The 21,576-nt window shown below is 37.1% G+C and overlaps 1 protein-coding gene across 3 annotated transcripts in view; it reads right to left on the reverse strand.

Annotated features, from left to right (window-relative positions):
* The window catches only part of SLC38A6 (solute carrier family 38 member 6), a 46,178-nt gene that overhangs the window by 10,365 nt on the left and 14,237 nt on the right, over positions 1-21,576 (reverse strand). For all 3 annotated transcript variants that reach the window (XM_052783460.1, XM_052783461.1, XM_052783459.1), the window contains exons 6-12: positions 15,267-15,345; positions 10,509-10,591; positions 9,980-10,038; positions 5,206-5,271; positions 4,958-5,011; positions 3,315-3,394; positions 2,543-2,643 (exon numbers count right to left, since the gene is read on the reverse strand). In XM_052783460.1, the coding sequence (XP_052639420.1) occupies positions 2,543-2,643; positions 3,315-3,394; positions 4,958-5,011; positions 5,206-5,271; positions 9,980-10,038; positions 10,509-10,591; positions 15,267-15,345 (522 nt within the window). The remainder of the gene's footprint in view (positions 1-2,542; positions 2,644-3,314; positions 3,395-4,957; positions 5,012-5,205; positions 5,272-9,979; positions 10,039-10,508; positions 10,592-15,266; positions 15,346-21,576) is intronic.

The raw sequence follows: 21,576 nt of genomic DNA on the forward strand, positions 1-21,576 counted from the left end.
ATTTTCAGACAGTTATGGTCAGACATACATTTATACTTGGGAAAAAAAGGTGCAAAATTCCCTAGAAATCTGGAATTATTAGCTGCTGAAAGCCAGTATTCTTGGTGCTTTGTCAGACACTATCTCAACCACATGAAAAGATCAAGAAATATAAAACACTCTGAAAGGAGAGGAAATCGTAATCAGAACACTTTTGTCTTACTGCCTTACCATCCCTTATAAGAATTTTTATTCTTTCCAATCAACACAGGTTAGCATGTGATCATCTCATAAAAAGGGTGAGTTTTCAGAAGACATTAGAAGAATTCTTATAGATGACTGTGATGCATTTATGTGACAACATTTGTATGAAACTACTCCAGAAGACAGATCACCAAGTAGAGGCAATTCAATTTGACAGTGCATGCTATGTGAGCAAAACACACCATAACACAAATTTACAGCAGGCTACACAGAGCCAAATGACATTTCTTAGAAAAGACATCACACTGTACCGTTATACAACAGTATACTAAAATTGCTGCATGAAATAGACACACCTACTTCTGCCAAGGTTACGATGGACCTTTAAAAAAAGGCCATTATGTAGATAAGGTAAGGGTTCTGAAATCTGTGTACTTGGGAAATGCAAGGATACCAGACAGACGAAGTCATCTATGTTTAAACTCAACTAAAAAACTACCCAGAAGTATCAAAAAGTCCAAATGCAGAGTTATTAAACTGGTACTGAAGTACATTGCCACGTAAACTCTACAGCAAATGAAAACGAAAGATGTCAGTAGAATTTGGTAGGGCAAGTGTCATACCCTACCCACTTTTCTGTTTGGTAAATAAAAAGGTATATTTACTTCATCACCCACTGTGTTAACAACATCTCTAAGAAATATGCATTTCTTGGTTCAGTTCATGTATCAAACAGATACCATGTCTGGCTCAGGAACTGCATGCAACAAAAATTATTGAAGACTGGAAGCATGTGCTAGGAAGCCCAACTCAAAGCTTTTCCTTTTACATTTTTAAATCCTTTCCTAGTCTTTTGTCATTGTGTCATGGTTTAACCCCAGCCAGCAACCAAGCACCACGCAGCTGCTCACTCACTCCGCCCCCACCCAGTGGGATGGGGGAGAAAATTGGGAAAAGAAAACTTGTGGGTTGAGATAAGAACGGTTTAATAGAATATAAAAAGAAGAAACTAATAATGATAACGATAACACTAATAAAGTGACAGCAGTAATGATAAAAGGATTGGAATATAGAGACGATGCACAGTGCAATTGCTCACCACCCACCGATCAATGCCCAGTTAGTCCCCAAGTGGCGATCCCCCACCCCCACTCCCCCCAGTTTATATACTGGGCATGACGTCACATGGTATGGAATACCCCTTTGGCCACTTTGGGTCAGCTGCCCTGGCTGTGTCCCCTCCCAAATTCTTGTGCCCCTCCAGCTTTCTCACTGGCTGGGCATGAGAAGCTGAAAAATCCTTGACTTTAGACTAAACATTACTTAGCAACAACTGAAAACATAAGTCTTATCCACATTCTTTGCATGTTGAACTCAAAACATAGCACTGTACCAGCTACTAAGAAGACAATTAACTCTGTCCCAGCTGAAACCAAGACACATTGCCCTCCACTGAAGTCACGACACAAAACTAGATGGGTGCTTTTTCTGATTCAGACCTTCTAATTTTCTTATGTTCCTTGTCAATTTTTTTCCGGAGCCCTCTAGTTTGTCTTTACATTATGCATAAACAAAGAGGTCACTTTGTGCAATCCTTTAAAATAAAGCTTTCCTAAACTGGATGATTGATGGGGAATTTTTTTTCCACTTCCAGCAGATTTCTAGTGAAATAGCTAGTGTTAGTTCCAATTAATTTGTAAAAATACAAAAACAAAACAAAGAAGCCATACATGCTTTGTACCCAAGCTGTATCGGACAGGGAAAACATGCTGCAAACCTTCGTGCCTACCTAACATTAGGGCTGGACTTGCTGTGGTCAAATTCCCCTCATAAAAGACAACAGCCTCGGTGCTACTCAGAGACTACAAATGTGCTGGGGTATCACAGGGTTAATAAGTGATGAATGTTGCTAGAAGATATAGCCTCAGCACAGACCTTTCAAAGTTGTTGGACAAGCAGACTATTATCAGATCTCAAAATTTCTCACAGACCACGATAAATCTGTTCCCAGCTTTTAAGTGAAAATACTATACAGGCCAACATATAGTGGCAATCAGTAGTCTAATTACATAGCATTAGAGAACATCAACAGACCATCAGCTACAGTTTAGGGACCAATATCTTGTCCTTATAGTATTTTAGGGCATAAACCCTGCAAAGTTTAGCTACATTAAACACTGAGAAGTCGATGAGACTAATACTTGGCAGTGTTAGGCATATTCTTAAGTCTTCACGGGAACAAGATTTCTGAGGATTCAAGTGTATTAATGCACAAACAAGCCTGAAGTACTCCAGACATAATGCATTTATCATTTATTATTAGCCTTCATTCTAAAGAATACTTGAAGAATATACTTACCATAAAATGTCAGGTACCCAAACAGAGCAGACAGAAAGTAAATTAGGAAACTCAGACCAATTCCTGTGACGGTTACATTCTGCATTCTACTTTTGGATGGACTAAAACAAAAAAAATCCAGAAAATTAGTGTTGCTTAATCTGTATTGTGGACTACTACAATGCAATCTACATAGCAGCTTGCCTTTCATAAGAAGGCACCTTCTTAATTTATGGCCACAGAGTATTTGCTGAGGTCTGTGCTGTCAGTAATATTGAGGGTTTTTAAAAGTATTTTTAATCTGGTAATTAAAGGGCACTTTTCATGCTGACAAGTAACATTGTCCCCATCTTGTAGGGAATTTAGACATACCAGAGTATCTTTTAAATCAAAATTTGCATTTATACAGGATGATATATATACAGAGCCAGGAACAGAATCTGGGTCAAAAAACCCACTGAATCAGATGTGGCCAAATGCAGATTCAGTTACAGCAATAAAAATTATTTAGTAAGTACCTTAGCAAATGACCTTTTTTTCTCCAGATTGTCCAGGCCAGGACAATGTACTGACACTGATGATGGAACCATATTTGCTTACTTTTCTCTCCTGTAAGAGAGGAAAAGCCAGTACAGACTAAAACTGTACATTTCCCCAAAACATGAAAGCTACTTAGTTTGCATTGTTTGATAGCACTGACTTGAAAATAAAAATTATTCAAGATTAATTTAGGGGAAGTATTACAGAAATACTATAATTATATTTTAATATTGCATGTGTTTTCATACATTACCTTCGGAGCTCACAATAGATGGGTAAGACTGAGGTATGGCAGAGAAAAGAGAAGGCCATAGTTGGTATTGCATAAGCACTCTAAAATGGAAGAAAAACATCTTGTAGGTTATTTGTTATTACAGATGGTTGGAAAAATATCTGGATGAATTCAGAATTCAGTTCAAGCATTGGAATTCAGTGGAAATCTTTCCACATTAATATTCTGAGATAGATCTCCACAACACAGAATGGCATCTCTGAATCATTCCACAAAAACTGGACCTTTTCAACTAGCATATCCTCAAGTGGTGGTCATAGATTACTATTTCATGATCAGGAAAGGTCATGCTGTCTATAAGCCCAAAACTGGAAGATTCTTTTTTAGCTGTATTGAGGCCAAGTACTTACCTAAGAAGAGTAGGATTTGCCACAGTCAGTGTATCATTCATGAAATTTTCTAAGAAGTTTTCTAAATTCTAATATCCATAGCTACCTGTCAAATTACTGATTCCATCATCCTGACTTCACTATTTTCATATTACTCCTTCACAAAAATTTGGATACAGCATCCAAAAAATATAACATGCTTTGGCATCTCAAGTTTTAAGATAGTTATATAATTAAAGTTGCAACCACACAATTAGCAGTGTATTATTCCAAAAACTTGTAATGGAAGAGATGACTCATCTAGTACAGCTTACTTCAGTTGCCAAGTGGCATAAGCCGAAATATAACAAACACTTTTGTGCTGACGTAATCAGGTCCATACCGGTAAAAATATGCCACTTTCTATTGATAAAGTTAAAATTAAAAAAGAAGGAGAGAAGAGTCCCAAGATTCTTCAAAGCACAAAAGGCCAGACGAAAGGCCAGAATCTCATGGTAGATGTTTCTGGTCAAAGCAAAATTTCTTCTCTGATCTACAGATAACATTTGTCTCCTGTTCGCATTGCCAAAGTTGGTTTTGGGTTTTTTTTTTTTCCCCTTTTTCTTGGGAGGGTGGTGGTGGATTTTGTTTTTTCAGACAAATGCAACCAACCGTGTCCCTCTTAAATTCCACTACGTTACAGGCCTATCCCAGATTTATTCTCCCCTTTTTCCCTTCCTCTTCACCCCACAGAAACTAGAGTTCTACATGATACTTCCTCTTTTGCAAGCCTTGATATGTGGTGACATGATTTAAATGCCACATTAATTAACAAATACCAGAGCTGGCATCCAACGAAATGCACAAGATTGCATTAGGCCTGAAGAATTAGCTTCAGGTAAGAAAAAACTAAGGTTAGGTCCAGGCAGTTTCAGGAAACCTGTTCTACCTCGCCAGGAACTAAAAGTGTGCATACAGCCAAGTAGCATTGATTTCCACCTGAGGGCATATTAAGTTGGCTTGATACGACTGCATCATGAGGCTGACCACTGCTGCATCTGTTATACTTTATACTTTGGTCATATTTGCAAAATGTTTTCATAAATGCTAACTTGGACAGCCAGCCTTCATATAAAAGAGTGAGACTGGATAACACTTGGCAGCAAGTATAGGAAATATTTCAGCAGCCTATAGCTAGTTTTACAGAAGAATAGCTTACCCTGGGCAGAGTTTAAACCCCAATTCTTTAAAAACCACCACCCCCCTTTAAATTTGCGTATTGTTAATAGAGATTACCTCTTTTGAAAGATGAAAAAGCTTTGCTTTACAATCCCCAGTAGAATTTGAAACCTGTAAGACATACATGCAAAAATATGGCATAACAAAAGAGTAAGTCCAAACCACAGATGTGAAACTTTTTAGTTTCTGTGATGATTAAGAAAAGAAGGAATTTAAATTACAAGTAATTCTGAAAGTGTTAATGTAAAAAGAGCATTACAGCTCCTAATAAAATTAGAAGAACTTCAAAACAGCATGCACTTTACCTGTAAAGTCTCTGTGGCACTACTTAGAGGTAGGGGACAAGGGATTGACCACTTCTTTATCATAACCTGCAAAGACAGCATATTTAATGTATGAATGATACCCTAAAAATCAGTTTAGATATACGTAGCTAAAATATCAGACTGTTGGTATACAAAGCAGGGAGCTACACCCATAGTAAATTAACAGTCTTGACTGGTGGATAGTGAGGCCACAAGAAGGAAACTTGACAGAAAAACCTGTCAGTGCCATTCCATACAGCTGCTTACCATGCACAGCTGGCAGCCTTATGGCGTGCCTGTCTGGAGGTGGTGCACTGAAATGAGCTCTGACATTAACTGAAATACAACCAGCGCTCCGCATTCACTCTCTCTGTGCTCCACACTAACTGCCTCCCGTACAGAATAGCTGCTGTGTTAGCTATCCCAGGCTCTTTCTGCAAGTAGACAAGCCCTTAACAGAGATAGAGCAGAGCCTAGGGCTAATCTTAAAAAGGCAGAAACATATGGTTTGGACTAGAAAGCAAAGGAAAAACAATAAATGCAATTATTGTCCCAGAATGTCATTGGGGCTTTAGCTACACCCTGCTGGTTTAGGGACTGCCAAGTAACAGGGCTGAAAATCAAAGGGAAATTAAAATAAGAAATGTTACCTCCTTTTTCAGGAGCCTAGTTTAAAATGATAGTTGCATTGCTCTCCTCACCCTAATTGATTTCCTATTGTAGTTGCCTGGCTTTAGAGGTTGTAATTCTTTTGAACCCTAGAGCAAATAATTAAAAACTTAATTAAAGACTCAGATTCATGAGAAGAATAACATGGAAGAGAGTGCTTCTCCTGGCTCAGAGAACTACTTTTTGCTTGCAGCCAAGTGGTGTTTCCCAGAGGATAAGGATTAGATGCTCCCTCTTGTCACCAGTGCCAGGAGAAGCAAACAAATGCTACCTCCGGACAAAATGTGGGGAAAAGAAACTGCGGGTACACAGCACACTGAGTCCATTGTGGCAATAACACAGGTCTTAAATTGCATGACTACCAACAACTCACAACAACTCAAGGTATGGAACTAGGTAGTAGCTTGCTCAACAGCAGTCTGCAGACTTCGTGAAAAATGATTATCAATGGAAATCCTCCAAGAATGTTTCTGACACTGAACTGGCACTGCTTTATACCAGGAGGTCTGTTCTTACCTGCTTACTGATTGGCTAAACTGCCTCCCTCTGTGCAAAGTGAACTGCAACCTCATCTGAGGAAGGGTGTAAGAAGGGACAAGAACATGCATCAAGAAGTTCAACCAAAAAGCGAGCAAGGGAGAAGAAGGAAAGAACCAAACACTAAAATATAACTTAGGCCTGTATCGTACATATGCATGACTCTGTCATATGGGTCACCCCTGCTTCATCTCTTTCTTGCACACTAAGCTGAGGCAGAGATGCAGACTGCTGCTGCTGTAGTACCATAACCGTGGATGCATGGCTATGCTATCTCTCCAGGAAGCCCAAGCTTGTTGGCTAGCTGAAGATATTTATGAGGCTGAGCAAGAAGGCAAAATATTTTTTCAAGAAGATCTCTGTGTATTTAAAGGTACCCAGATAGGGGAAATAAAGGAGAGGCTTTGAAGGCTCCAAAGTAGAAGGCTTTGTGGGAACTCTGGCTAAGGTTGGAATAGGCTTCCTGAGCAATGAAAAGGAGCAACGCTAAAGGGCAAACTTTGGGGAAAGTGAAGTGTGCCTGGCAGCGGTGGGAGCAAAGACATACATAAACATTGCAGAGGGAAGACAAGACAAGCCAAACCTAAAAAGCTGAAGAACATTTATCTAAAATAAAATTAATACAGATCAAGATCAGATTGAAATGGAAATAAAAGGAGACAAAATAAAATGCACTAGGTTCATTTAGAATCTGTAATTATATTTGCCCATCTGCTTAATTATTCAAATCTGTTTGGGTTTCCAGTTGTAGTCTAATGAGGTTCCCCCCAACAGGAAGAGATTTTTAAGTTGGCAGCACAGCTCAGTTAGCTGAGCAGTCATGCAGGCAGCACAATCTTCCCCTGGAACTTTAAGCCTATTTCATGTAAACATTGTCTTTTGAGTGTAACAAACATTTGGTTTTAAGTGTAAAAAACCTAAAACCTAAAGAAAGATTCTAGTGGAAATAGGGTATTTTAAACCCACACCAAACACACTTCTAAAAATAAAGTTAGAGGCTCAAAATGTTCTAATATTCTCAATGATGTTGCTTTTTTGTATCCTGCAGAAGGAAAACAGGAATCCCTTTATTCCAACAGTATTGACAGCACTCAGCAAAGAGGGGCTCTCTGTGCATAACATCATTCATTACATATGGCAGGTTCCCAATCTGCATTACATCTTGTTCTGGGAACACAAACAAGATATTTAGAAAAATACCATCAGGAATCATTAACACCTCTGTTGAACCAGCTACCAATAGGGTTGTCTCCACAAAAAAAGAAAAATCTGTCTTCACTCTTCACCAATATTCAATATAGCAAGAGGGGAGGCAATAAAAAAAGTTTAATGATCACATTTAATTTCTTTTCACTTCAGATTCAAGTCAGGGAAGTATTCAACAATCAGAAACAAAAGTGCTCAGGACCTCACAGAATCTGGCTTTGAATTAATAGTTACATATATTTGTTTTTCTCCCAGATCAGCTCATCTCAGTGTTTTCACTTTTTTCCAAGTGAGGACTACAACCAGTGTATTAACTTTAAAGGAAAAGATACTAAGCACAGAGAGGAGATACGTGACCTGCCAAAGCCCCACAGCAGAGCACAGAGAAGAAAGAGTACTCTCTAGACCTTTTGCTCAGCGCACTCACTAGACCATACTGACCAAGACATATGCCGCCTATTGTACCTATCTTTTCTGCAGGCTGTATTAAAACTGTGGCTTGCTGGCAAAAAGCTGAACAGATGGTATGCACTTGAAAATGCACAGAATTATTGTATATGCAAAACATAATTGTATTACTTCCATATGACTAACACAGTTTTCTTCTGGAACAAATTAAAACATATCTGCCATACAGAAATTAACATTGTGCAAACTAAAACAGCATTTCAACAGCACATATCACCCACTTCAAAGCAATTAGATATGAAAACTAAACCACAGTTAATGCCTTTGATTTTCGGTGCCTAAAGAAGTCAGAGAGAATATTCTGTGAAGAGTATTAGTTTTCTTTAAAAATCTGTAATGGCTTTTAAAGATTTTTACCTCAATTAGATTTACTGTGGCTGCTTCTTTGTCATTTAACAACAAAGAGTAACCACACAAATTTAACCATTTCATAAGAAATCTAGTAATCTCTGTACTCCTTCATTAGTACTTTCTACCTACTTTGCTGATACTCAGAACTAAACCCTAGCTTAAATCATCCCAGCTTGACATGTCTGCACACAAGTCTTGCTTACACACTTGCTTTTTCAGAGCCCAAAATTGTTTTCAAATGCATCCACCCATTACAACAGCTTTCTCCAGAGATGCATACACATTCCCATTGAAATCCAGGAGCTGAACTTGTTTTAAAACTCTTGCAACTACCTTCAGCCAAAGGCCCATTTCAGCATTATAGTTAGTGGGGTTTTTTTGGGGGGGGCCTTTTTTTATTTTTTTTAAAGATAAAGTTTAGGAGAGGTCAAAAGTTAAGGTAATTTATAAATATTACAAATGAATTTCCATTAGCTCTGGAGAGGCTGTAGCTGCTCCTCAATGCTCAGCTTAAGAAGAATACTTCCCAAGGTCCTACAAACACTGCAGTTCTCCAGGGATACCCTAGGGAGATGTTTTGACAGCTTTGAAGTTTGGTTTTATCACATGGTTTAGTTCCTAATGGATTGCCTTGGTCTCCTGGATGGCATGTTTGTTCAACTTGCCTTCAACTCTGTTTATCCCTTTGTAAAACAGGTATTAAATGCAAGTCAATGCAAGCCAGAATGACAGGGGAGAGGGGGAACATTTTTCCAGGCTCCCAAAAAAGATTCTTGTTTCTATACCTAGATGACAGAGTGCGAGTTGCTTGGTTGTACTACAGATTACACATGTGCATTAACATACTTTTTCTCTGTAAAAAGAATGATAGTGCAACTTAAAGGCATATTTTCCCTCTTAGATCTGCCTAGCAGGTCTAATTTTTGATATTTGGAAACATCTACCTCACAGGGGCCTTGAGAGGGTGAACATCAGGGTCAAAAACCCCCATATGGCTGGGAAAAGAACTTTTCCTTTCAGCGGGGAAGAAGAATAAGGTCATTGACGTATTAATGAATCTTGTAAACTGCCTTAATGAAGTTCTAGTTTTCTTTGCCTTTTTTTGAACTCTGTCACTCCATTATACATGTAAATTTAATTTATTTGGAGTATATTAAATTTTCTTCTGCACTAGTTGCAGTAAGTAATAGAAGCTAAGAAAACAGAATTCCATTCCACTACTAGTAGGGAAACAAAAGTATACGTGCCAGCTCCCTTCACTGCACCGTCAGCAAAACAAAAATATTGTTACATTTACCAGTCCAAAATATAATTATTTTTAAATCTTTTCACATGCTTGAAAGTTCATATACGTTTCCATGTCTCCGCAAAACAAATGTAATCTGTCCAAGCAAGCACATACTGAACTTAAGGAAAACTCTAAATTTCACATAAAAAGTTAAGCGGGGAAGGGGAAGACAATTCATTTCAAAACAGGCTTATGAAAACATTCAAACAATAAGAAAAAAAAAATAGATAAGCTGTGCACAGATTTTTAACTTACCACAAGAGCAAAGTACACCATAAAGAAAAATGATAAACTACTTGTGTAGCCAAGAAAGCCTGTAAAATAACAGTAAAAATAAAAGAGAATTTATAAGGAAAGTGATCCTAATGTACAGCTAAAGCTTTACATTTTAGGCATGTTTTCTATTACAGTGCTTGGTATCTGGGGCTTAGGACTCAGAATAACAACATTCCAACTGCCTGTCACAGATCATTTATGTAGTTTTGTAGGGCAGAATTAGAACTGGCTTACCACTAATGGCATGCTGTAAGTAAATGCAGCTCTTTAATGTTCTGCTGTAAAGATTTTATTTTAGTATTGCAGACAAAATACTACTGCAACCCAAGTAATAGGTTAACTAGGCAGGGCTGGAAGGCAGAACACAGTACAACAACTTAAGTAATCCCCACCATCACCAGCCCCCTGCCAGTTAAAATAAATAAATAACCCACTAAGGTTTTAAAGTCTTCAATTGTAATTGCTACTAAAGTAGAATAATATTCGCTTCTCTCCTTTAATTACTCACCGATTTTAGGAAGAAGCGCAAGAGGAAAAACAATGCAGACTGAAGTAATCAGTAGCAGCAGTCTCCCATCAAGGAACCATGACCTGTTGGAAAATCTATTTATGATTGATGCAAAGCTCAAGAGTCCTAAAATATATGTTCTACTTTAAAACTGTGATCTTAGACAAAATAACCACCAGGACAAGAAAAATAAGTATTTTCCAGTCTCACATGCTGTTTACGTGAATTTGTATTCCTAGTTACTATATTGTGATATAAAATAGAGCTCCCAGATAATGAGGAAGCACAGCAGCATCCTGTAACTAACCAGCATTGCAGGCAATGTTCCATAGGCAAGTGTCTGCATGGATCAAGGGTCTGATGTGTGTTATTTCTCCGCAGCACAATAAGCAAATCCCTGCCTTTATTCAAAGCAATGATCAGAAGGCAAGGGTATTTCATACTCTACGGATTTCCAAGAGAAGTACTTACATAGTACGCTACATATATCTTGAATTGGATTACACTGAGTTGCATATTTCAGTTATATTTTCAGTTGCATATTCAGTTATGTTTTCTAAACATACCAACTTTCTCTTCTGCCCAAGTTTCATTACACCTATCATTACAGCATTCAAATAATAAAAGAAAACAACAAGTAAATCAACTTTCAGTTAATTCGAAACGATGTTTGCTGTCCAGAGGTGATATAAGAACAGCAATAAAAAGGACTTTCTTATCTTTAACTTTGCACAAAGCGATCACTCATTCTTTGCATACATCCACACAAGACTTAAAAGACAGAAGGGATGGAAATTATAATAATTAAATCTGCTATAATGTTTAAACATAAAACTATACATACAAAAAAAGCATTGTAGAGGCATATGAAGTCTTAATGGACTTGAAATCTATTCAAAGAATCAAAATCTCATCTCCAAACTGAGGAAAGTACAGATGGATAAGTTGTTAAGAAACAGAAACATCTTGAGGGTGGCTCCCCCTAACTTGGTAATAACCATATCCTGTACTGATAAACATCTTGTACATCAGCCTCCGACTTTACTACCAATAAACACCCTGGCCTTTGACCTTCAAGTTTATTTAGTCCAGGATATGGTTAGCAGCTAATAAACAGGCAGCACCTCAAGTTATCATAAGGAAAGTAGCGTAACACCTGTGTTAAAGAAAAATTACCATATACATATTTTAACTACTGTCATACATCGTGGACAACCACTTGCGTCACTCATTTGAAAAAATATGTAATATAAATGAACAGAGAAATTTCAAGGTTGAGGGTGTCTTCACCATATCAAAATCAAAGTAACCCTTAAGTGACAATGTCTATATTAAAAATTACTCAAAATACATAATTCTTAAAAAAACAGTATTACTAGCCTAGGTCTGCTACTGCTACAGTGAAAGAGCAACTTTCCCAAGATCAGCTCCCTGCTGTAGTATTCTTCACGTTGTTATCATTTAGCGTTCACATATTTTGAAACTTTTTCTTTCTTACTAGTATGGTGGATGTTCAGATTAGGAGGAACAGTATCATAGCAGTAGACAAAAGTATAATGAATGCTGCACTGTGTCCATGTGGGACCTCTATTTTAAGTCTCCTGATTCTAAGCATGCAGCAAATCCACAGTTACCATCATAGCTCACAAGCTCAGCAGGACAGAGAAAAAATTATTTTGGTTACTTTATGGTAAATGAAAAAACATTTGTGGGGAATGGAGGAAAAGAGAGGAAAACTGCAATGAGGTGATGGGAAGGAAAAAAAATAATTTTGTAAATGGCTTAATTTTGGAATACCAATTCTTTTCTTTAAAAAGATCTCAAAAACCTGAATAGTGGACCATTTACTGGTCATCAAAAAATGTGTCCATTTTTTCCTCAAAATACTGTTGTAGAAATACAGAATAAGTGTTTTGATATTGCCTTTAAAATCAGTTTGATCTGCAAATTTAATCCTATATGATAAAAACATTCCAAATATGAAATATGGAATATAAATCCTTGACTCTACTGAAAATGCTTTTGGCATGCAGATGTTCCTCCTCCCTCCCCCACATTTTAACTAAAAGCAGACATTTATAAATCGCTTTAATTTCATTCCTGAATGCAACAGGACAAGAGATTCGTATGTTCTAAATTAGGGTTTTACTCTCAGTCCATATCAATTATATAACACACAAGCAAGACAACTTAATTGCATCAATCATATCCTCCTGACAGGGTCATTAAATGTTAACAGAGGGCTCACAAATTACAACTTTTTAACACAATCCTCATTTGAAACTATGTTCATATCATCAAAACTATGTGGAATTCTTGTTATGCAGACAGACTGAAACATCTCAACTTGCAATTAACAAGTATATTGTATGGTTTTGTTTTTTAATAAAGATATGAACATGTATTACACACTGGCTCTGAGCCTTTCAAACACATGTACACCTGCTAACCTTTATCTATAAAAATAATTCAATGTGCAAAACATTCTTTAAATGGCTTTCCCAAATGTATGGCTTGGGAGGCTTTATGCATATAAAACATTTTCACAGATAGTTTAACTGACACTTTTGATACATTCTAACTACAGTTAAATTCTGCACCCAAACAAAAGCATATCAGATGCTGTAATGACTTAACAAAAACAGTTGTGCAACAACATCTGGAAACAAGTGGTCCAGTTAAAGAAGTTTAACCAAACTAGTCGATATTTATGCCTTTTGCATAAATAAATTGCTGCTTAGGCTTGATATTTGATTACTTGTTTTTGTTGAACAATTTCCTATAATTTAAAAACTCTGTTAGTAAAAAACTACTCTTGACATCTGTGAAGAAATACACAGAAACAAAAGATTATGGTCTACCATGGCAATTCATATGGAAAAATATATGAAATATAGATGTGGGCATACAGAGAAGGTCAGCTGTGTGCATGTACCTAGCATACTGCTTGACCACTGCATTTGAAACATTTCATTTGCTTAGGCAAAGAATAGAGGAGTCAAATAAACATTTATCAATGGAAGAACTCCTGGTAACAGAGGCAGAAACAAGATGAGACCCAGGTTGACAATCAGCTGAGCTGTGGTTAGTATTCCTATGGACAATTCCAGCTCCTTCTAAATGCAAAATTGAACTTCATTCCCATCTCAAATTGTAATTTCAGCTAAGGAAGAAGTATAGGTGGTGGCAGTGCTGATGGTGCACTGAGAATTACAATGGCTCAGATGATTTGTAATAACCAGTTCAACTGCTGTAACCTGTCTGTGTGTTCACCAGTGTTCGCATCCAGAAGATCTGCGCTAGGACCTTGATAAACAAAGCTGGTGGGTGTGTTATCAAATAGGCACTTTATTAAAGAAGTTGTTTATACTGCTTTTTTTAGACAGAACAATCCTTTGAACAGTATGCATGCATGCGGGACCTCCAGATTCTACCTATTATGAGTTTTCATAAGCTGTTTGTTTAAAAGTGTATCTTGGGAAAAGTCACTTTGCATAAACAGAGCTGACAAAATTAAAAACAGTAGTAAATGATGTTATAAGCTAAATTTGGGGACAGACTGGAAGGCACATGAAGCGGATACAGTAGCAGGCTCAACGCCACCATGTATGAAGAGTGGGGTTAAAAGTACGATCTTGAAGGAGAAAGTGACAGCACCCAAATGAAAATCTGATGACTACCACAGCTAGAAGAGATACATTAGCAGACTAAAAATGACATATACACATAAAACATAATAATTTAAAAAAAAAAAAAAAAAAAAAAAAAGGAAAGCCCCTTACTAAAAACATATTATTGCAAGGGCTGGGGGGGGGCAGAAAGGCAGAAAGCAAGATTACCACCACACTTCATTTCTCAAAATGTTTATTATAAAATTTAAAAGTTATAAATGACAAAATATGAAGTAACTTTTAAAAACTAATTTCAAACTTAAAATTCACCCACAACATTCAGGAATAATACAAGCATCACACAGCCTTGAGACAATTTCACCACATTTCAAACCAGACAAAGTTTTGAGCTCGAAATGTCGGAAAATTGCAGTTTGGAAAAACAGCTGTAACACAATCTAAGATATGTGTTACATATGATATATGCTGTGAATGACAGCAGCACTGGAACAATTCAAACAAGGTATTTCAGTGCTGAAGCTGCAATGTTTGTCTTAGCATAGGCACAGATTTCTTGCAACAGTTCTGATAGAAATCTGAGGGACACGCTCCTTACATACAGCTTTATAGCTCAATTGCGAAGAACAATTTCTCTACTGGGAGCCAAGTCAAGGAATTATAAACCAAGTCTGGAAACCTGGCATTTTTCCCAAGACAAGTCCCATTACTGGAGTAAGACAACAAAATATTTAAATTTAAATGTCTGCCGGTTTTTGTACTGTGGTTTTGAAATATGTGAAGTGATAACATGACAGCAGTTTAAACGTTTCTTCTCCTCTCTCTCCTGTCCCCTCCTGCTTCCCCTTTTAAATTTTTACAGAAGGGAGATTTCTGTAGATGGAGTTTTGCCACTGACTTTAAGGTCGTCTGATGGGAAATTGCTATGAGGAAAGAATCATGCTCTGTGTGTGTGCTGCAGAAGGCTTGCACATGCCAAATATATTTCATATTCCAAGAACTCCTGTAAATAACTAATTTTTTTAGCATGTGAGATCAAAGGGAAGTGTCAGTACCCATCTCCTTCAGCAGTCCTGAACCACTTTCTTCTTCAAGACAAATACAGAACGTATGAAGCATTTTTCCTTACCCACTCTCGTCTCCATTTAAGAACCCCGCAACAGCACCAGGAAGTTCAGACTTAACAATTAAAAGATAAGATGACATAGCTGCAAACAGAAGTAGAACAGATTTAGTAGAGGAATACCAGCATCTCTGGTTGTAACAACTAGCATGGCTTAACCAGAGTGATTACTATTGGAACATCTCAGCTATGTATTAGACACCATGGCACCAGAATCAGAATTTATTTTCTCATCTACTTCCTTTAAAAATAGCTGCAAATCCCTGAGTATTGCACTGATGTTAGCTAATGCCTCCAAAGAGACTGTTACGATGTGAGTCTTGAAAAAAGGAAAACATAATCCAAAGGACTAAAAGGCAAAATAATATAAAATATAGGCCTGACCTTTTACCTGGGAATACGGACCTACAGGCTAGAGACAGACCACAAGGCTGCAGCACTTCTTCCTCTTTACTCTTTATAAAACATTGTTAATTACAAGAGTAAATAATAAGATTTGTTTCTATCAATACAATAGGCTTTTTTTAAAGACTCAGTTTTTATTGTTGTTCAATTGCTGTTATACTAAATAAATATCTGACAGAAATTTAAAAGACAAGAATAGGACTTGAAAGGATTTTATATACGGCATGGTTTAGCTGTCGGAGGTAAGAGGATTATCAGTGACAGACCTCCACTTCTCATGCTAAACCCACCACCAAGAAGATCCCAACAACACCATCAAATGCAAAACTATACAGGAACTGCAAATCAGAAGAGAAATTGCTAGTTACTTACAACACTTATAGGACTGTCGACTTGAAATTAAGCGTTCATAATTCTATTCAGAAGAAAGCAATGATGTGTACACATAAATCCAAAAGCTACTTCACTTTTCTCCTTTACTATATAAAATGATCAAAGGCATAAATGAGAGGGTCTTTAAATTACAACTTACACTAACCTGATACCTTCACATACTGTTCGTGTCACTTTTTTCTTTTACATAAGCAGCAAGTATTTATATGAATCAAAAACCAGCAGAGAATTACTCAGAAAAATCAAGCTTTACAAACAGCTTAACTGAATATCAAAGCCTACATGAAACTAAATTCCATCCTTCAGCAGCAAATAATTTTAGTAACGTGCTGACAAAATTTTAGTTACATTTAAAGCTTGACAAAAATTCATCTGTTGTATTCAAATTTTACTGTTCTGTATTTAGTAATTCTTGAGAATTTTACTGTAGTGTATTTATTAATGCTTTAAAACTAAAACATACATTTTAAAAAGGTAAACCAGCAAACTTCCATAAGCTGATTTTTTAATAAGTTTGTGGGGTTTTTTTAAAGGAATGTTTTGAACCTTAAAAAAAAGTATGGATTCAGACACTGCTGCACTACAGCAGTTACTGTTAAATTTTGAAGAAAGTTAATGTGGTCTCTCTAAAGAAAGCAAATTCTATTAAGACAAAGTGACATCTACCTACCGCGAGGTTAAATTAAAACCATTTGGTAGGTCACTAAATAAGGAAATACTCACTTCTTCATAATTAAAAGCTCTGTTTTTTTCAATATTCAAGTATATTTTCCTGCTGACATATAGCTGTTGATTGTGTCTGGTGAGGTATTTATCTGCTGTCCTGATTTTACTCTCCTCCTTGCATACAACAGAATGTAGATGCAACCACAGAGAAACTTACAGCATGCATATTTCTAAATTACCAGAATTTGTAAGTAAATTAACACAATTTCTCACACTAAGCTACAAGTGGATGCGTATTTCACCCTAAGCAAAGATAGATTTTTAAAAAATTAAGTGGGGGGAGGGGGAGAAGGAAGATTCCTCTAAATTATAATTCAACTTTATGTATCCATTAGCCTTCTTTCTTGTATTATACAATACTTTATACACAAGCAAGTCAGAATTTTCATATATTTATGTCCTTCAGAAAGATTTCAAAATTAGTTCTTTTGCAGCCTCAGCTGCAGAAAGCTTCAAATTAATTTCCAGATCAGGTTTCTCCTAATATGCAATCTGTCACTCTTCCCTTGCATTCCTATTAGCCTCTGGCTAATCATTTGATCACTTATCCTTTGTTGTGTGCTTAGTCTTTGTTTTTAAAAGAGGAGTCCTATTTCACTGAATTCCACTCCTAAGTAGGGAACCAATCATACACCAAGAAACTTGCACATGCTAAACATTTGTATGCATCTTTCTTCCTTTCTCTGGGCATACGGGAAACAATGTCACATAGTAGGATTTTTTTTCACCCCAGTTTAAATTCTCTTGTTTGTTCTAGAAGATGAAGAAAATAAATAATAAATAATTCTGTTTATATCCTGATGCTTAGATAAGACATGAATCTCATACATAAACCTAAGCAGGACGCCCACGCTAAATACAGTTTAAAAAGTCAAATCCTGCTTTTTCTTCACTTACAAACACAGTTGTAATTCTCGTGAGCAACAGCTCCTTGTAGCTTTACTCAGCATGAAAGAAGTAAGAGATGCTAACCACCGTATAACTCTCTGAAACACACTACAAAGTAAGCAGAAAACTTTGGTTTTTAAAGCAGAAACTAACAGTGAAGCATCTTCAAAAAGGGCATAGCAACTTGAAAAATTTACCTCAAGTAGGAATAAAGTGCATACAGTACAACAGACAAAAAGACATGTATCCTTTGCTCCAAATAACAAATTTTACTTAACTTCCCTGACGCCCACCAAGACCGAAGCCATGTCAAGTTACATTGTAAAAATTAAACATGAGCTATCCTTGGCAGTCTTAATGTATAACGGAAGGAAGAGATTACACAGTCACAAGGCTAAACTGTGACACAAGCAAACACAACAAAAAGCATACCTTGTGCTTTGATTTATTCCACTTTGAAATACTGACTTCCTCTCTTTTTGAAAATAATTTCAATGTTTTAATGGCTAACTTCTAAGGCACCTTTTATCACATACAAAAATTACAATAAACATACATTCCTCTTCAGAAGGCAAGCGTTCAAAAAAAATTCACAAAGTCAGAAGCAACATTCCCTTCAGAGTTCACTCCCCCTTGCACGCACATAGTATGAGAGCACAGAACTTACTGCTCTTGCAACCCAGTCTCATCCCCTAAATTAAAAAAAGAATGTTTTATTCGTGTCACCTTCTCTTTGCAACTTGAGACATCTATCTTTAGCACCAAATGAGACAGGTTTCCTGCAGAACGAATGGTATACAATGACGTAGTTTGAGGCTTTAGCAATATGCATATGCAACAAGTGCTGAACTACAACTACATAAGCAACCTTCCTATAGTCACTTCCTAATCTTCAGGTCCTGAATTTGTATATATTATGTTATTTTAAAATAATTTTCAGTATGCATCAAGAGCTACTTGATGGAGAACTAAGCAGGTCTGAACTTCTCAATAGGCCTTGACACAGAAATGCCATAAAACAGTATTCAGCAGAAATCAAAATTATATTACTACTTTATTATTCAACAGGCTTACCACTGTCTTGAAAGCAGCTAGAAATTATATTCTCAAAATACTTATCACTTTGCCATGTTTTGAAAACTTGGTATTAGCTCTCTGACAGAAAAAAAAGATGTTTTTTAAAATATAAAATAGGGTACTTGCTTTACACTTCCATTATTATAACCTGTAGTGCCACCATGAGATATGACCCTCTATAAATATACATACCATGAACACATTATTCAGAATGTCCTTATTGTGCTACAGTACTGTTTAACACTGAGCATGTCTGCCCCTACCTGAAAAAACATTAGTTGCTGGAAAAAAGGGAAGTCAAGGTTATGCTTTTAAAACAGTCCCCAAAATACCTCTTCTGAGGTAGCTCAATCTTAAAATCAAATATGTGAGCAGCTTTCTGGTTAGCAGAAAAAGAAGTGTAACTTTTGTTTATTATCCTACCCAAAAAAAGATCAACTGCTGAAGTCCACAGAAATGATGCAAGAGAATATGTACATTAAACTTAGGTGTAAACATATAATTTATTCATTCCTTAGAAAATGGTTGGTGATAAATCCCTTCAAATCATTTAATTGAAGGGACTGAATCTAACTCTTCTGGTTGGTTATTCCTAACCTACCACTGTAACTGATCATATTAGAGCACTATAAAGATGTCTTACATTATTAAGCACTGTGCAAAAATGGAACCAAGCTACCCTCCAGACTTCACACAGGAGAAGACACGGGGCTGGGGGAAAACAGACTCTATCAATACAGCCACACTGGCTCTTCAGAGGGGTGCTGATTTGGGAGTCAGGACAAGTAGACAGAGCAATCCCCATTCTCACCTGGGGGAATACCAGATAAGAGAGAGATTCCTCACAAATGCCTATAGATAATTAAGCTAAATGAAAATGCTTGTAACTCTCATCCTTTAAAGAGTTCAGTCAGTAAGATCCCTATTTTTCCCAAAATACTGAAAAGATTAAAGGCTGAAAGACAGAAATAGCAGAATAAACACTACCAGTCGCTGCACGCTCCAGCCCAACCAAGCTGGATCTTCCATAGCAACTGCGTGTGACAAACCCCTTTGGGCTTGTGTCTTCCTTTGCTGGTGTGGAGGTTGTTTAAAACTGAATCTGTCCTCATCCAAACAATGTGACAAAGTTAAAAAGGAAAGCAGAGAAGGATTTCAAGAATGAAAGTGAAACTAGAGAGGATTTTGGGCAAGCTCCCATTTTTCCTGTCAAAGAATTAGAATGGAATAGCAAGATAGGGAGTACTTCAGTATTGCATTGAGCTCCTCGTAAGTAATCTGAATTGTGCAAACACCAGGAATGATGCATGGATGCCACTGAAAACCATCAACTGTTTAAGCCCTCACATCATATGGCCTTAAGAGCATGCTCTCTTCATTTTGCAATGAATCCCCCTCATATTCGATTTTAAGAAGTCTCCCAATTACTTTATGTATTGTTTTTAATATTTCTTCCTAGTGTAAACTTAGAAAGAATTTGTTGGGCTCATTTGTTTGCTTTTAAATACAGATGCAGAATGGAGCGTGTGAAAGCAGATGTAATGCTTGTTCATACGGAGAAGTTCTGAGAACAGAAAAAGGTTCTCTACTTCTTTGCTAGTCTTCACATTATGGACACTCATCCTGATGAACTTCTGCTCCCCTGCTTCCCTTTCCTTCTGCGTTTAGCTTTTATCTGAATTGCTCTGGAATGTATCTATGGCAAGCTTAAGAAAAAGTGCTTCTTATTGCACAGGGAACACGTGGGCAGCGGATTTATTTTGGTAAAACTTCATTAGTTTAATTGTATTTGTACAGCTATGCTAAATGCTAATAAAACTGAAATGTGTTCTACACAGGTCTTCATATATTCCATTCTGAAGTAGAGCTGCAGGTTGGGATTATTGCTGGGGTTTTTATTTAAAGCAGACTTAATATTCTTTACAGTATCAAACCTTCTAACAACCATTCACTGCAATACGAAAACAGAAGAGCATGGGCCATCAATTGTTAAATTAGTACAGGAGCTGACAAACATGCCCTTAATTAAGGCAGCTCTGCACTGAAAATCCTCACTTTGAATCAATAAGGATAATTAGGGTTGCAGGTCAAAAGCAAACGCCACTGCAAAAACAAACATTCATGTTTGTTTGAAAACAGAATTAGATTTCCCATAAAGGAAGCTCAGTGATTTCTTAAGGTATTAATGATGCAGGTCTCGGCATGTAACAAGCTGTATTTTATTATTCCATGATTTGCACCATTCTTTTTTTTTTTTCCAAAGTTTGCAAAGTATCTTACTCTGATTACAAAGAGGTGGTTACTCCCACCCACCTCCCCATTCTCAAACAATAGTTGCTCCATTTAAATTCGAGACAAATTTTGTAAATACTTTTAAAACCAAATTTCAGACTTGATGAAGTCTGGGGAGAAAGAAACCCCAACAAAATAATCTGCAAAACAAAAATGCCCAATTAACTTGATAAAACAAGGTATTTTTTTCAATCCACACACAGCATTTGTAAGTACTGACTCACAGAAAGCATACCTATATCCCCCCCCCCCCCAAAATGCCAAAGTGAATTATTTCCTTGTTTACCTCACGCGCACAAAAAAGCGCGGGGGGTGTGGAATAAAGCCGGGGAAGGCTGGAGGTTCTGGTGGCGGCCGGCAGCCCCCGCGGGCCAGCCAGGCCAGCGGACAGTAGTGGGGCAGCAGCAGCACTGCTCCCCCCACTACACTGTCCGCACCCTCTCACTGTTCTTCATACACATGCTTCGGCCTCAGTTTACTTCGGGAAGCTTGAAAAGCATGAACTATCCACACGTACATATGTATTTAGCAGGCA

Source organism: Harpia harpyja, chromosome 3 (assembly GCF_026419915.1).
Source record: "Harpia harpyja isolate bHarHar1 chromosome 3, bHarHar1 primary haplotype, whole genome shotgun sequence".
In the NCBI taxonomy this organism is placed as follows: Eukaryota; Metazoa; Chordata; class Aves; order Accipitriformes; family Accipitridae; genus Harpia; species Harpia harpyja.